This window comes from Lytechinus variegatus, chromosome 2, assembly GCF_018143015.1.
Source record: "Lytechinus variegatus isolate NC3 chromosome 2, Lvar_3.0, whole genome shotgun sequence".
Classification (NCBI taxonomy): domain Eukaryota; kingdom Metazoa; phylum Echinodermata; class Echinoidea; order Temnopleuroida; family Toxopneustidae; genus Lytechinus; species Lytechinus variegatus.
The window spans coordinates 66,071,633-66,089,544 of record NC_054741.1 but is presented as its reverse complement, the minus strand read 5'-3'; the positions used below and the strand labels follow the sequence as shown (position 1 = coordinate 66,089,544).

The 17,912-nt window shown below is 37.7% G+C and overlaps 1 protein-coding gene across 1 annotated transcript; it reads left to right on the top strand.

Annotated features, from left to right (window-relative positions):
* The first annotated feature begins 350 nt into the window (after nucleotides 1-350).
* Nucleotides 351-17,239, top strand: LOC121408697. Its single transcript, XM_041600248.1, has 9 exons — nucleotides 351-432; nucleotides 6,770-6,908; nucleotides 8,038-8,190; nucleotides 9,030-9,196; nucleotides 10,076-10,200; nucleotides 11,844-12,241; nucleotides 13,161-13,590; nucleotides 14,657-14,784; nucleotides 15,152-17,239. Exons 1-9 carry the CDS (start codon nucleotides 388-390, stop codon nucleotides 16,012-16,014), a joined length of 2,448 nt encoding a protein of 815 aa, XP_041456182.1. The 5' UTR covers nucleotides 351-387; the 3' UTR covers nucleotides 16,015-17,239.
* The last annotated feature ends 673 nt before the right edge of the window (nucleotides 17,240-17,912 follow it).

Genomic DNA, 17,912 nt, shown 5'->3' with positions numbered 1-17,912 from the left:
TCCACCATAGAGATGTATACTAATTAAGTATATAATTATCTCTATGGTTTCCACCGACGCAGACTAGAACAAAAAAAAACTTGCCCTTTTTTTTCTCTCTTGTCATTTGATAAATCTTGTTAATTTCATTTTGTATATGTTGAAACGCATCAGTATTAATTTCCTGTTTCTTTGAAGTTTGATGTATAATTATATGGGATATGGATTTATTGTATACTTTATAATGTTTCGTGTTTCAAGTAATTTGTAAAACTTGTTTATGGAATGGGAATGTGTATCGAGTTGATTCAGAGAATACAACGCATGCGCGTTATCCCGGCGCGCTATTTTTGATCTCGGCCTTGCCCGGAGGAGAAGTCGGATCAACTTCAAGTCTGAGTCTGAGAGATGGCCCCTGTCAAACTGAAGAATGTTGTTTCATTCAGCTCTCAAGTAAGAAATTTTTATTCACGATAGTAGAAGGAAAGAGGGGATGGGAAAGTATTTTTTGCATTTTTTTCATATATTGTAACGGACAGGAAATGGAAATATCAGATGATTTATAAAAGTGTAACACTAACAGCGGACACAGTCCCACCTATTGCTTTTTATGTCTTTTAATTAGGCCTAGCATGTTTTTTGCTCAGCCTCAGCTGTTACTTTCTAGCGATCGCAACGGGTTCGCGTTTAACACATTTCCTATTCTGCCAACACACAAAATGGGCAAAATTCATTGAGCCAGTGTATCAACATTTCAAATCCTTTTTTCATAAAATGTTACGATCTTTTTCTATTATATCTAAACTTCTTATTTCTAGTCAATTTACTCACATTTGCATCGCCAAAATGTTGTTTTTAAGGCCGTTTTCGAGAGCACCACCTGTCCGTCGTCACACGATGGAAGTCGCCATTTTGGAAAATATGACTCCAGAACCGGGTTAATCTTGCAAGTTACTTTTACTTGTTGACACCCTCTAGGGGCATCAAATAACCATGTGTTATGTATCATTAAAATCGGCAGACTTTCTTCTACAAGTTAGTGACGATTTCAGTTCAATATCGGCAATGTTTTTCGTTAAAAAAAGGAGTTTTTTGGACACTTACGGTAAATCGTGTTTCTATTTTCTTACTTCAAAGCCGTATAAACAGAAAATTTCCCAGGGAACAGTCAAATATCAGATATAAATTAATTCTTTGAAGTGTATTTGTATCAGAAAATCTAATTTTGATATATATTATAAGAATGTGTCGCATAGCTGCGCAAGAGGCGAATGCAAGCCCATGTTGTGCTGCCTAGAGTGTGATTTTGGTGCCATGGCTGACCGAAAGGAGTGAGTGGGCGTGGTGGCCGTGGGTGTAGTTGTAGGTGATAAGTTGTGCATTTGATTTCTGCATGAATTATGTGTATTGATGATAAATTAATGATAATTTCAACTTAATATTTCAAGAAAAAAAAACAGGTGGGAATTAAAGCACGTTTAATTCCAGTCTCATTTTTTTTTTCATGGTGTACAGGCGCAGACCATGCATTGACTGCTGCCTGGTACTGGTATTAAAATGATCTATATTCTGTTGTTTTGTGTCATATCAATAAGCTGTCTCATCAATAATATTATTGATATTGATTATTGACCCATTATTGTACACAATAATGGGTCCCTGTTTGATTATGTTTACTAGGAGGGAGATTATTTTGTAAATGTGATTTTAAATGTAGTAGAAATTCAGATAATGTCAGAGACTTCAAGTTGCTTTTTAACTTTATATATTCCAATATATTTAATGTTAATATATTCTATAATTCTAAGCAGTGGAGAACATTTCTAGCTACTGTTGCAGCTCCAGCTGTCTGATCTCGCATTCTCAGATCTGCAAACAAAAAGAGACATCATGGTAATTATACAGAATACAGAGTGAACATGGACAAACAGAAAGAAAAAAAAAATTACTTGCAAAACTTAATTTTCTACTTTTGAATGATATAAATCTTACAGATACCAGGAAGTATAGTGGGACATTCATTTTTATTTTCTGATTAAAGTCTGTTGAGGAATGAGACCCCCAAGAGTTGATTAATTTTTTTAACAACGCAAAGCGTTCCATGCATTTCTCTTGTCTTATTCTAATTTGTTATCTTTCTTCTTGTATACTATATTTTCACAAATAGAAGCTGTTTGAATAAGAAAAATATGAAGGTAACACAGCCATGCTCTACAAGATCACCTCTTGTGTTGCATTTTAGTCAAATTAACTTAGTAACCTACATGAAAAAAAAGTATGGAAGTTTCTTAGATCTACAAGTACCTGTAGATCTGCCACCCAATGGGTACTTGTCTTGGGTGGCAGAAAAGTTCTGCGTATAGCGTCCCTTTAAGAGGCCATAGCTTCAGTTATGGTGCTCCAATTGTAATTTGGTCTTCACCATTGAATTTGTCTTGAAAAAACCTTTCAAGTGATGTATAATTTGTATTTAAAAAAAAAAAAAAATCATGTAATATAGCTGATACTTTCAGCTCTTACTTTCAGCTCAGTTTTGGTTGTATAATATACAGCTTGTCTGGTAAGTGGTACTGTACTTGAATGCCTGAAAGAGGTTATACTTTAAAACTAGAGTAAACGTGAAGGCCATTCATGCAATTGCTGTTAATATTCTGTTTGTGTAGTCTTAGTCTAGTGTGAATCTCTGCTCGGGCTTAGCCCCCGGGGGGGGGGGGGCCACTTACATTGACGAGTGGATACCATGCGCGACCAAAAAAACACGTAAATAGGATGTCATTTCACGATAGGGCACGTTACGTACGTAACGTGATAAGGGTGTCAAAAACACAAAAATAATGAAAAAAGGGTATCTATTTTGATAGGAAATTTACGTGTTTAGGGTCGAATTTGCGGGGATGATAAAACAAAATTAAAATGTTTTATAAAGGATGTCCTTTTTGCCCCAACACTTCGTGTTTAGAGTCCGATTTGCACGAGTTGTAGAAGGTGGGGTCGTACTAAACCAAATATGGTAAAGCCGACGACCGAAGGACCCGTAACAATAAAACATTCCTGTACTTGTTTAGGGGTTCATTTCAGGGAATATTTGCCAAGAGTATCGTTTTGTTTCCAATACTTGTTAAGGGTAGGGTTTCACACGCCAATACTTGTTAAGGGGTGCATTTTCAGAATATGGAAATTACGTGTTTAGGGTGCTTTTTGAGACTCCATGGTCGCACATGGTATCCACTCGTGAATGGAAGTGGCCCCCCCCGGGGCTTAGCCACTCATTCAATGAACAAGGTTATAATATAACCTTGTTCTCAGTTATATCTCCATGTGTGACAAAATAAGGGTGGCAATGTTTGGCTTATTTTCTCTTTTTCTTTGGGGCAAATGCTTGATTTTTTTTACACTGACAGTTTTCATTAGACCTGTTAATTCATACTGCTTGGCTCTTATTTAAATTTGATTCATTATATAATTTTTTCTTAATTAAAAATAGAGATCAAAAAATGAAAATTTTCTTGCCATATTATTTTCCACCAATAGAGGGCATACACAAAAATATGCCCAAATTTCAAGTTTTTGAGCGCTCTGGTGAATACAAAAATTATTCCCACATTACTAATGATAAATGAATTAAAACTGTATCGAAATTAGTAATTTTGGTCACAAAAGTGATATTTAATGATTTTTTAAAGTGTGTGCTCTATACAGCATTGGCATACCATAGTCCTACCTGTAGATTCTCCACAGGCCAGATGGTAGCAGTGAACAAGTGGGCTTAGCCATAGCACACTTGTTCACTGCAACCATCCTGCCTGTGGAGAATCTACAAGTAGGACTATGTATGCCAATGCTGTAAATAGCACACACTTTGAAAAATCATTAAAATATCACTTTTGTTACCGAAATTACTGATTTCCATACAGTTGCAATTTATTTTTATTTAGTAACTTGGGAACAATTTTTGTATTCACCAGAGCGCTCAAAAACTTGAATTTTGGGCATATTTTTGTGAATGCCCTCTATTGGTGGAAAGTAATATGGCAAGAAAATTTTCATTTTTCAGTCTCTATTTTTAATTAAGAAAAAAATAATTTAAAGAATTAAATTTACATAAGTGCCAAGTTATGTAATGAATAGCTGTAATGAAAACTGACAGTGTAAGAAAATCAAGCATTCGTCCCATATAAAAAGAGAAATTAAGCCAAACATTGCCACCATTATTTGGCCACACATGGGGATGCAACTGAGAACAAGGTTATATCATAACCTTGTTCATTGAATGAGTGCCATAGCATAGGTCTAGGCCTAGATCTAAATTAATCGAGATAGGGCAAGCCAGGCAAGAGTCAAGACAAGTTCAAAAGCTTCAGTCTCTATTTCTTTGGTTCCGCTGAACTGCATTGGCTCCACTCACACATTGTACGAGGTTAGTATGTACTAACCTCGTACAATAGCCCGTGTTTGACCCTGGATTTCGAAGTAGTCGGCAAACATCGCTTCACTGCTGAAGTAATATTTGCCGAAACTCCTCGCTATGCACCGGGGCTCTTGCCGGTAAGTAGCAATAGTTTATTAAATATGAAAATAATAATCATTTAAAAAAAGCACATTTTGCTTACCTCGGCCTCGAAAGTGACTTCGCTGGTCTCTTCCATGGAAATACAAAGAAGCCCGTTGGTGGCGCTAATAATTTCACAACCTTGATTCAGCTCCTCGGTAATTTTATAACTGTATCTAAATTCTTTGAATGCGCAATCCTTATGATTAATTTACTAATTATGGGCACCAATGAATGAAATACCTTCAAAAACATAATTAATGATTATTATTGGTGATGATAACACTCATTTGCAATAAATTTAAAAAGATGACTGATAAAAAAAAAATGAAAATAATATACGTGCCTGGAAAGAAACCAGCAGTACAAGCTTTAACTGGGCGTTGTGGCGTGCGCCTGTAATCCAAGCTGTGGGGAAGTTACAAATTGATGCAGAGGTTCGAGGTTCGAGCCCTGGTCACGTCTTTCGGATGGTGACGTTAAAGGTCGGTCCCAGACGTAAATAATCATATCTGATTGATACACGTCTGACAAAACTCAAATACACACACACACACACGAACGTCAATAATACGTATACGGTATACCAAAGTCTATACAATGAAAAGATTGGACACTTCACGGACTTTGCGTAATGCCTTGCGTCGATATGCGTGTAAAATAGTGTAGGTGCCTATTCTTTCCCTTGTCGTGTCTTTGATATGAATATAAATCGCGCGCCCTTTTCAGGAGAAAATTGATATCAACGCTGACTGATTTCTATCTCTGTGAAATCTTCACTAAAGATCAAGAAAATATACATATTTTTAGAAAGAAACTTCAAGAAGTCACGGAAGGATCTAAATGATTCGGTAAGTGTCATAGCAGGATGTGGAATACCAATTCATACATAATGTTTTATGTGGGCAAAAACCCACTGTATTTTGGAAGTGTAGGTGTGTGTCGCGTGCGTATGACTGATAATCCTTCGCACGCGAGATGATATGAACCCATGGGTGCATTGGCTCCACTCACACCAATACATGACTGAGTGAAGTGTTGTTGACGTACACGTACTTAAAGACAACTATTTGGCGGAAACCCGATTTTCGGATGTTTTTTTTTTAATAATACATAAAATGTTGATTAAAATGTCACATTATAAAACAGAAATACATCCAACTTGACACGAAGATATATGAAATTCAGAAGTATCATACCTTAGACGGCAGTTAACGAACGTAGATGGAGGCAACAACGGCTGCCAGTTTTTCCTCTCCGGCAGAAAAGTTTTAAAAATAAGGAATAAAACATCAATAACATATAATACTTGGCTGATTGGCAAATACTAGTACTCAGCTGATGTATCCGCCAGCGATAATGTTCCCACAATGATTGGACCAATACATATGAAAAAAAAATCAACAATAGGAGAGGACAAAGGAAGAGAAAAAGAGGAGAAGAAAAAAGGTGGAACAGGAGGATATTATAATTTGAATTGTACTACAAAGAATATTATTACTAAAATTGAGTGTATAATACCAATATCCTGAAAGAGAAAATTGCAATTGTAATAAACTGATCATAAACCTTTGCAAAATTGTGAGTACTAAAAACTAAACATGATATTAAACAATAATATTACAAAATGACAAATACATGTACTGGGAATAAAATCCTACCAATTGCCAGCTGATGAGTGATCATTATCCTAATGATATAAAGTTATATTAACCTGTGTTGAAATTAATGTAAATCGGATCAAGAATCAGATCGAAAATCGGATTGGAAGTTAAACTTCTAAAATTGAATTGAACATCGAATTGGCGATGTTTAAAAACAAAGGAATAAATCAATTTTTTTTCACGGTCGCGTGCATCTTCCTGAGAAAGTCACAAAGATGAATGCATTGGAATTTAAGTCGGCAACATGCACGTTTGGAATATGTTTTAAAAGGGTTTTGAGCCTTGGAGCTGTTACTGCTTTACAATAAAATGAATGAGTTTTATTAGAAAGATAAACGAATGACGCATCTTTTGAGCAAAGTCGCAAAGGAATATAAAATGAAAATATTTTTTTGCATTTTTTCTTTAATGAGACATGGAAAGTCTGAATCTGAAATACATTCAACTTAAAATTTCAACTCAATCTTGGGTTTCCCACCTCCCCTGTCATTTGAGCCGGAAACTGTAGGTTTCCTCTGATATTCTGATTTGTTTACTGGCATCACCTTAATATTTTGATTGTTTGTTCATGTTTTAGGATACAGATCATTGTGCAAAAAACCTTCTAGAAACTAATCAATGGAGACGTTGGTTGTGTGCTCCTGGTGATCGATCTGGGTCGGTTCAAGCAGAGTTTCAACTGGAGAGAGCTGTAAGGATTGGATTCATAGATATTGGTATGTTAAAACACTATAAGGGACATCTAGTCATCTACATGTCTTTTGCTTCACATAGCAATATTGATTTGAAAACCCCAATAAAAACTTTCAACTATCATTCTAAATTTGCTAAAACTTCACACTTATGTGACATCTAAATTGTTGTAAAACAATAAAAAAATTAGCTGCAGACTACAGAGGTTGGTAATTAAAAGAAAAATTATAACAAATCTGTCAGACAATCACAGTTCATCAAACCCTATTTTGTTATCATAGTTTGCACTCCTGTGTTGCCATGTGTACAGATTCTTCCCAAAGTAGGCCCTATATATATGCACTGTTGTCTCCTGCAAGGTGAAACTATGGAAGTGTTGAGATTACTAGTACTAGAGGCAGGTTATGGTGAATTCCTGACCTTCCCTGACTAAGTGAAGATGAATTAATAATGATAATAATTGGCACTTATATAGCGCTTTATCAATCTATGACTGTTCAAAGCGCTTCACAATTATTATAAACCGGTCACTGGATTCATAGCATTCCAAGCAGCCTGTTAGGCGCAAACTTGCTAAACCAATCACAATGACGGTTGTTTCCTACCGGTACCCAATTAGCACCTGGGTGAGAGTGGCAAAGTGTGGATTGAGGCCTTGCCAAAGGGCGCTAGGCCATGGTGGGATTCGAACACACGACCCTCTGATTACAAGGCGAGAGTCAAAACCGCTACACCACGGCGCTTCCACATAGAATTTCTACATAGTATTGCAATTAACTTTACAATTCCTTCTTTTTAAGATATAGAGCTCCTTGGAGCAATTAGGTTTGTGTGAAAAAAAAAGAAAATAAAAGAATAAGATCAATGTAATTTTGAGAAGTAGTTGAATTGTATAGCAGAAAACTAAAGCTTTGAAGAGGGGTTGTTGTCTATTTTCATGGCGGAATTTGACACCATTTTGATATAAATCACAGATGGTCAAACCATGGTAGAACAACATTTATGACTTATATTATGTACTGCATGCTTTCCCTTTCCTTTTAAAAGGGGAAAGGTATTTGTAAATTTTTAGACTTAAAATTTGAATTTGAAAATGTTATTGTACTACATGTACTATTTATTCTCATTGATATCTTGATTTGTTTTCCCAAGGTAACTATGGATCCGCATTGATTGAGATTCTTGTGCGTCGGTCATCTGCCTCTGATGATCAGTTTAAGACTCTGGTACCAACCACAAGCTGTATGACACCCATGGATAGTAAACAGGGCAAGAACAAAACAGGTGTCAAGATGTTCTCTAGAGGTAAGGTTTACTGTGGGCGTGTAAAGGGTTGTCCATTTCTGGTAAACAAAATTAAAAGCTGAAAATTAGAAAGAGAAAGATTTTTAAAAAGTGGCATTGATAACATTGAAATTTTGCAAGTTCATAAAAAGATCTAAGTAAAAATCCTACTGAGTGAATTTGTAATACCCCCCAAAACAAAGTTTGAAGGGGTATGAATCAGCATATGGTCTGGTAATAGATGATTGGTTTGTTAGTCCGTTGGAAATCTTGCAGTGCAAACTACTTCCTCAAAGTCTAACCAATCATGAAGTTTGGAACATACGTTGGTCTTGGGGTAGTGATGTGCAAGACACATTTTTCGCATGTGTCAGAAAGTGTGTTGCCATGGTAATGGTATATTATTGCAAAAATTAGTAAAATTCCTGTGATTCGAACTAGAACTACTTTCTCAGCTTTTAAAAAATTTTCATGAAAAATGGCACACACATTGGTCTTGAGATAAAGAAGTGCAGGACACATTTCTGAGTAATTTTGTGTAGTTAGCAAATACAGTGTGACAATGATTGATTTTATTCAAACTTTTATCAATCTGCATACTGGTATGTTTTTTCACAACTTGGTGGTAGGTTGAGTTGGATCCCCTTTTAGCATGATACCACTGAGTTTACTCACCATTTTGAAATGCACTGAGATTTGTTGTCACTACAAAAGTAATGGTAGTGCGAAAGGTTGGTGCTGGGGCTGTCCTTGATGATTAAGTACTATGTTTCAGATCAGAGTCATCATTGACAATACTTTGAAAATATATTTATGTTTTGAACTAGTTATAGTTTCATAATCTAAAACTGACTTTGCAGACCAACTTTGTGAAGATGCTCGTGATGAGTACTGGGACCGAATCAAGGTGGTTTGCAGGCAACCCTTCAAGAAAGATGCTCAGTTTGGTCTTGCGTTCATCAAGATTAGTTCCGTTGAGGAGAAAGAGAATGTCGCTGAAGATAGACAGCCGCATGTCAAGCATACAGTAAGTCATCTGTGTATAGTATACAAATATACCAGGCTTTGAGTAAGTATAGCGGGAATTATTTTCAGAGGTTGGACTGGCGTTACTATTTCCCCAAGGGGTGAAGCCCCGAGGGAAAAATAGTCCAGTACAACCGAGGATAAATAATTACCTCTATACTTTCAAAATAAAGCCCTGGTATATTTGTTTTATATCCTACATTTAATTAGGCATATAAAACAATAGTCTATCTACTCTTGTACACGTAGATCATCTTTTTTTAACACGCTGCGCAGACTGATTTACTTTTCCCGAAACCACACGCTCAGCGGAACGCGGATTTGTGCCTGCGCCGTCCCTTCACGGGACTTGCCGTCAATGATGGAATAGTCGACTATTCCATCATTAAAGTCACGGAATAGCACATTTTCTTCGGTGGGCGTTTCATTTTCGACATCATCGCAAAATAGTGAGAATATGTTTGGTCATTTGCTATTTAAATGCTATTTAAACCAATCAGCATACAGGATTTAATTCATGTAGGATGTAAGTTGCACTATATTATTCTGTTCCACCTTCTAAACTGCATAATGGATTATGCATTATGCATAATCCATCATATAAGTATTGCACATGTGACCTTTTCCCTGCTACTGTCACCAGGGATATTTATATTCGAGGCCAACCCTGAGGTCACATTTCGCCGGCCTTGGACAGATTTATGTCTGAAACCAGTTGTTCATATATTTCTCAACTCTATGTATAAATAATAATAGTATTCGGTTTTGTAATAGTGTTCAAAAAGATCCATGCGAAGTATTGTTTAACATGAACTAATGTAAGCCACTCTATATGTGCATTAACTTTATTTGAAACTTATCTCACTTTTCTAAAAATTAGGAGATAAAGAAGCCTGTCCCGAAACCTAAGCCTGTCCAGAAACAAGAAAAGGTCTCGATCCTTTCACCATCTTGGAAGTCAAATGCTGCATTCCAGAAAAAAGTGAATGCGATCAACCCTGGAGAGTAAGTACAAATCATTCCTTAACCCTATATAGCCCAGGCTATTTTGAAATTGCATAGTCTGGGGACGGGGCTTTTTGTATTTTTGAAAGTTTTAACCTGTTTCACAGATCAACTTCAAACTTGATGTACATATACATGCAGGACAGACATTTACTTGAATAGCTTTGGAGTGACAAGAGCAAAGTTTAAAGAGGTACCTATTCACTAGAAAATGGCTTGTGGTGAAATAGAAACCATTCAAATTTAATTATTTTAAAGGGGAATCTAACATTGGTCAACCTTTTAGAGAAATGAAAAATAGGTAAAGCAGAATGGTGACAGTTTGAAAGAAATCGGACAAGCAATAACATAGTTCAAATTGGCAACTTTGTAAGTAAATTATGACAAATTTCAAATTGGCAACTTTGTAAGTAAATTATGACAAGTGGTAGGACAAATTTCCCACAGGCCAAAGTTAATTACGGAACTATTCCCCTGGGACGATAATAAAAACAGCACAGGCAGCATGGTTTTTGTCCTCGTGAAGGAAAAGTTTAATTTGAAGTTAAAGTTGTGTGTTGCAAGATGTGGTTGCCATAGCCAGTGAAGAACAAGCATCATCATAATGTTTTGTTCATGAATCACCTGCGAAGCAAAGTGAGACTATAGGCGCCGCTTTTTCCGACGGCGGCGGCGGCGTCAACATCAAATCTTAACCTGAGGTTAAGTTTTTGAAATGACGTCATAACTTAGAAAGTATATGGACCTAGTTAATGAAACTTGGCCATAAGGTTAATCAAGTATTACTGAACATCCTATTAGAGTTTCATGTCACATGACCAAGGTCAAAGGTCATTTAGGGTCAATGAACTTAGACCATGTTGGAGGAATCAACATCGAAATCTTAACCTGAGGTTAAGTTTTTGAAATGTCATAAGGTTAATCAAGTATCACTGAACATCCTGCATGAGTTTCACGTCACATGACCAAGGTCAAAGGTCATTTAGGGTCAATGAACTTTGGCCGAATCGGGGGTATCTGTTGAATTACCATCATAACTTTGAAAGTTTATTGGTCTAGTTCATTAAACTTGGACATTAGAGTAATCAAGTATCACTGAACATCCTGTGCGCATTTCAGGTCACATGACCAAGGTCAAAGGTCAATGAACTTTGGCCGAATTGGGTGTATCTGTTGAATTACCATCATAACTTTGAAAGTTTATGGATCCGATTCATGAAACTTGTACATAAGAGTAATCAAGTATCACTGAACATCCTGTTCGAGTTTCAGGTCACATGATCAAGGTCAAAGGTCATGTAAGGTCAATGAACTTTGGCCCTGTTGGGGTTTTTTGTTGAATAACCATCATATCTCTGTAAGTTTATTGGTCTAGTTCATAAAAAGTGGACATAAGAGTAACCATGTATCACTGAACATCTTGTGCGAGTTAGAGTAGTATTCAAAGTCAGCACTGCTGCTATATTGAACTGCGTGATGCAGGTGAGACGGCCAGAGGCATTCCACTTGTTCATGAATCAACCGGCTGGAATTTGCAATTTCTGTTTTTCATGAAAAGGAAAATATTTGATATCAAAAGTATCTGTATATATCTTCTGTATTAATTCTATCAAGAGTATTCATATTTTATTCATTTTAAATAGGAATAGTGCAACATTAGACCTTAAAGACAGGCTTGTCAGGATAGAGTCTACCTCAGAGTCTAAGTCTCAGAGTGGACACTCCTTGGGCAGAGCTGCACAGATCATCTTAGCTGCATCAGGGAAAAGAGTGCCCTTATCGACCTCCCAGTCGTCCATCAATAATGAGAACTCATCAACATCATCATCGGGAGCTACGATGCCAACTGCATCACTTTCAACTCCTCAACCACCCCCTTCTTTATCTTCATCGTCATCAACAGGGACCAAGAGAGGAAAAGGAAAGAACAAGACGTCTGTCTTGGAGCAGCCACCTGATGATGCGGCTCTTCTTCTTGAGGAACAGGTCAAAGAGTTTCTGTCCCATGTAGGCCCCGCATTAAAAGATGCTACTCTCACAGGTAAAGAAACAATGTGTGCCCCTTGCTGTTTTTACTGTCCAATTTCTGTTTGCTGAACTTTTGGTGCATGTCCATGTGAGGGATTCTATCAAGAGTGAAATGAAGGAAGTTGTAAAAACATCTCGATCTTTGTGGCAACATAAATGTGAATTTAGTGTAATAAATAGTCATCTGAATGTTATCCAAGTGTATTTCAGGGAGGTTCAGGGTAGCCTGTTATCAATGTGGAGGCTTCAGCGGTATGTCTGATGCAGTAAGACTACATGATGCAAAGCACCCATCATCCATACCTACTCTTGTTTTAGTCATTGATTTCTCATAGGCAGATATCTGGTGGCAATCTTTTGCAAAAAAAAATCTGCATTGAATCACAGTTGATGAAAAGGAAAAAAATGATGAAAGCAAGGCAAGACGGTACGATCAGTGGGTACTTTGCATCCATGGTTTATCGTCTTGTTGCAACAGTTTTAGCAGTATAGGTGGTGGGTGATTTGCATTCAGTAGTATCACTGCATCAGACATATCGCTAAAGCCTCCCCCTAGATTATAGGCTGCCTGAAACTAGCTGAACATCAAATAGAGCTGCAGCATCTGTTACAGTTATAAGCTAGGTTCAAGGCAAGTGTTGTATATTTATGGATGGCATGATACATATAGTTCTGTATGTAGATGAATAACTTGTCTTTAAGTTTTGAATATGGTTGAAGATATCTCTTGTAATATGCAAATTTTGAAAGCTTTGGGGGTAAAATTCTGTGCTCAAGCTTGTCCTACATTGTGCATTAGACTTAATGAGCATATCATCATGTTGAAACCTTCTACAAACCTTTCTGTCTGTGGGTTTCTGAATCACAGTATTATTGCTATTTATTAATATTATCAACAACTTCTGATATTTTCCCGCGATCTTTTATTCCAGAATTGAGACCCAAGTTTGAGAGTTGCCTCGGCCGGAAACTAGTAAAGAGCGAGAAAGCAATCTTCAAGCGATTGGCCATTCACGCAGTAGAAGCCTTGGATGACCCAGCAGGGACCGATACACCAGACATTGGACTGAGAAGGACAAGCAAGAAAGAGAGTGGATGGCTACAAGCCAAACCCACCCCTAGAATACCAAATGTTGGATCATGCCATAGGGATGCCAGCTCAGGATGGATACAAGCTAAGCCCACCCCTAGTACACCAAATGCCGGACCATGCAGTAAGGATGCCAGCTCGCTGAATAACAGATGGTCACAAGCTAATTCCTCACGGCCAAATATACCAATCTCTGGACCAGCTAGGAATAGCAAAAACAATGGATGTTTACAGTCATCGCCGCCTTCTACCTTCTCAAACCCTCCTATTAGGTATTGTGTTTTATTTCTAAAAGACATTTTCTTTTATTTATTAATTTTTCCTTAAGATAAAGATCGTTCTCTGTCTGTCTCTATACCTATTGCATTATTGTTTTGAATTTGGTGGCCCTACTGTTCATTGCACAACCGTCAGCTCCTAGCCTTTCTCATGAGCACAAATCCTACTTCCTCTACTTATTTCTAAGTTTGCCCAAATTTTTGCAGAACCATACCCAAACTCTCCTTATATTCCCCTGTACTCCTCCTTCCCTCAATATTTCCCATCAAAAGAATATTCTTTAGCCCTTGTTTCAAGATACAAGTAACTTTTATGTAAGCTTTACTACGCTGGAAATTGTATAAGCTCATTGTTCATATGGACTTCTTGTGAATGTCTACAATGGGAGAGGAAACACAAATTTATACCATGCAATATAGCGACTGCACCATACCTGAGCCAAAGATTTATTTCTCTGGCTCCTGTGAGCTTATGCTAGGGATGAAAAGTAGGATTATATCGCTGTGATTTTCGTTAAGGATTAAGTCTCCAGATGAAAAGGTATTGAAGAGATTATAAGACTGAAAGTGTGGCCCACCAATTAAGAATCAATCGCATCATGTTCTTTGATTAGATTAAGAGCTGAATTTTTATTTGAAGTTACTTGTGGATCAATTCAGAACTTGCTGGGGGGGGGGGTTGGGAGTAAACTATATCAGTGTAACACGTGATTGATTAAAAGAATACAGAAATAAAATAAAAAAGTTTTGCTGTTTAAAAAGTGGTGTGTTCATGACTTCATGGCATGTTAAGGGAGTCATGAATGAGAAAAATAATTAAAGAGAAGAGGCAAAAACTTTTGAAAAGGAGTTTTTTCTAGACTCATTCCGTCATTCTCAAAAATTTACAATGTACGCTGAAATACATAAGTTATTTTGAAAACTGGAAAGATAAAATGCTCTCAAACATCATGCATACAGCAATACAGATGACTGCTCCCCCCCACTGAACCAGACTAGTCGCTATAGTAGCTATGGTTGTATCATTGTATGGAATGAAATATTAATTTCCTCATTGCAGGGACGATATCAGGATCCCCTATTCTGGCATCAATCCTAAAGACCCTGTGGACAAAGGACGTGACCTTCCATCTTGGATGAACTCCCCTGCTCAAAGTGGTGAGGGCAAACCGTGCCCCAAATGTGGAGGTAAGGTTCAAGGACGTAGGTAGCTTCCTTCTTGACCGTAACCAATTAAAAAGAATTAAATTGTTCATGCTAGTCTTTCACTCGGTACATGGAACCGTCCCTCATAAGTCAATATATTTCTTGTCAGAACCCAAGGTCTGTTAGCCAATCTTTACTTGCTATACCACAATCTCATAATTCAAGAAGGATCAATCATATACTTGGTCATTCATAATTTTTCATCATAGAAATGCATGCAACAACCCTTTTAAAACAAAGAACGAATGCTTGAAAAAAAAGGGGTCATCATACTTCATATGAAGCCTTCCTTTTTTCCATGCTTCACTATACGTTTATCTTCCTTTTTTTTTTGCTCTGTTTTGAACAGGGTTGTTTCCTGCATCTCGTATGAACGTTCACATCTGGGATTGCCAAGGGAAACGAGAATCAACGCCAGTTAGATCATCACCAAGTCCTGCAACCCACCTGAAACGTAGAGCCAACAGTCTGATCCATGAACATCACAATGACTTGTCATCAAAGAGGCATACAGGTGCTGGGATATTTGGTGGAGGAGTTACCATGGCAACTGATGCAGCAACATCAGGGATAAACAACGGGGAGGAAGATATGTGGACTCCAAGGAGAGGTGGGCGAGGAAGTAAGCGTGGTTCCAATGGTAGAACAGGAAGAGGGCGTGGTGGGAAGAACAATGGTCAAACAAATGCCACCTCCACCCCTGGACGAGGGCGTGGTAGGGGTATAGGTAGGGGGAGAGGTAGAGGTGGTACAAAATCAGCGACCAAGAAGGGAAAGAACCCTACCTCAGTAGAATATGTTGATCCACTCTCAAGCTCCGACGATGAAGTTGATCATGTGACACCTTCGACTTCCGTTAGAGGTAGGGGGCGGCGAGGGCGTGGCCAGCCCGGGGGTAGGGGACGAGGTCGAGGACAGGCTAGGTCACCTGCAAATGCCTTACCGAACCCATGGACCAACTCACCTGGAAGCTCTGATGTCTCTGACGACATGGACACCTCATATCATGATCCTCAGCCAGGAATGCTCTTGGACTTGGTCCCCTGTCCCATCTGCAACCAGGAGTTCCCTCAGTGCAGCATAGAAACCCATGCAGCATTCTGTGGAGAGTCAGGAGGAGGGATGCATGGTGGTGGGCTTGGGTTGGGAGGCTTTGGTGCCCTAAGTGGGGGTTTTCTCAGGGATGTTGAAGCTGCTTTATGGGTTGACTGATCATGAAAATATGGAAAGGGACAAGTTTCATCTCTAATGACTGATGTCGTTTGATCATGAAAAATGTATTTTGTATTCTATTTGTAAATAGAACATTTGTCAGTATTAAACTTTGCAGCTTTGAGTATGGAAAGATGGCGTTGTCTGGAGAATAGTTTCCTGATACTTTTTTTTTAACTCAAAACTTGCCAGTTATTTTGTATTATACCATATTAATGAACCAGACATCGGACTGCTGTGCCATTAATGAAATAGGGAAACATAAAATGTATGGTACGACGAAGCTCAGCAATATCTATGTGTTCAAAGTCAGTGGGATATATGGGCAATAATATTGTTGCAAGATAGGAGGCAAATTGAAAAGAAATTAGTGAACCAATCAATCTCAATGCAAATTAGCTTGTCCACAATTGCATGGTCAAACATGGAGATTTAGTCCCACCGTGTCTGAACATTATGGAAAATGTTGCTGAGCTAAAGTTGTCGCATTGTTTTTGGACAAAACTTATTTTAGGAGTACATTTATGCAGTTTATATTCACTTTGACTACAAACAGTCGGTCTGTTTCTCAGGTAGTCTAATTGCTGTTTGGTCTACACTGCATTTGGTCTAATGCCCACCTAGCCTAATTCTCATTTCATCTAATGCTCAGTTGGTCTAACTTCCAAATCATCTTATTTTTTTACTTTGGAAAATTGATATTTGGTTCATAAAGATTTCATCTAACCATAAATACTAAAAAGTGGTGATAGACCAAGTGGATTTTGGACAGAATGGTATACGGTATAGCATAATCAGAAATTAGAATTGTATTAGATCAATTGTTTAGGAGGTAAATGGTTTTAGATGAACCAGGATTAAACCATGTGGGACGAGACAAAATGGAAAGTAGATGAAGTAGGTGTAAACTAATCAGCCGTTTGCTCTGCTACTTTGTCATTAATCTTGTATTTTGTGTATTTATATTCATGTAAATGTAGTACACAGAGCTGCCAACTATTAAGAAAAAGTCACAATTCTTATACCATATTGATGAACCAGACATCTGACTGCTGTGCCATTAATGAAATAGGGAAAAATAAAAACTGTAACCTGATTGCATATGGTACAACGAAGCTCAGCAATATCTGTGTGTTCACAATTCTTATGATTTTCATGTCAAATCGTGCCTCAATGCTTCTGACCTTAATTATTATTCTTTTGAGGGAAAACAAGTATGTTAACAATTAATGCACATTTATGAGTGTGTTATGACGATGCAGCACACTCGAGGGTATTTACAATTATGCAAAAGCACTCGGCGCAAGCGCCTCTTGCTTTCGCATAATTGTAAATACCCTCGAGTGTGCTGCATCGTCATAACACACTCATAAATGTGCATTAATTGTATAATACTATATACATTGGTCAGTGGTACACACATCTGAAGGCGGCCAGTAATGCTCATTATTTGCATGATCGTGTATCTTTGTTTACATCGCTCTGAATGTTATCATCACATGCTTAACCCTATCTAGGCCGGGGAGGGGGGCCTCCGAGGCCCCCCTCAAGGAGTTGCGCAATATTTTCACCGCGCAAAATTTTTTTTTTGACCGCGCTGCTCGCCGACTTTTTACTTTCAAGTCTTGCACAACTTTTGAGACCAATTTTGCGTCACCTGGGTATGCGGTTCCGAAATTATGCAACGTTATGTAAGTGCATGTCAGACCAAAAATTGCTCAAAAACGTGATGTCGTGTACAAACTCAATGTAAATTGTGTTTTCAACCAAAAATCATAAATGTATGATTATTTCTAGTTTTGCTGGTCTAAATGTATGTATTTTATGATGTTTATGATCTCAGAAGAGTCCCCAACTAATTTCATTGAAAAAACAATGAAAAACAAAGGGTCCAAAAA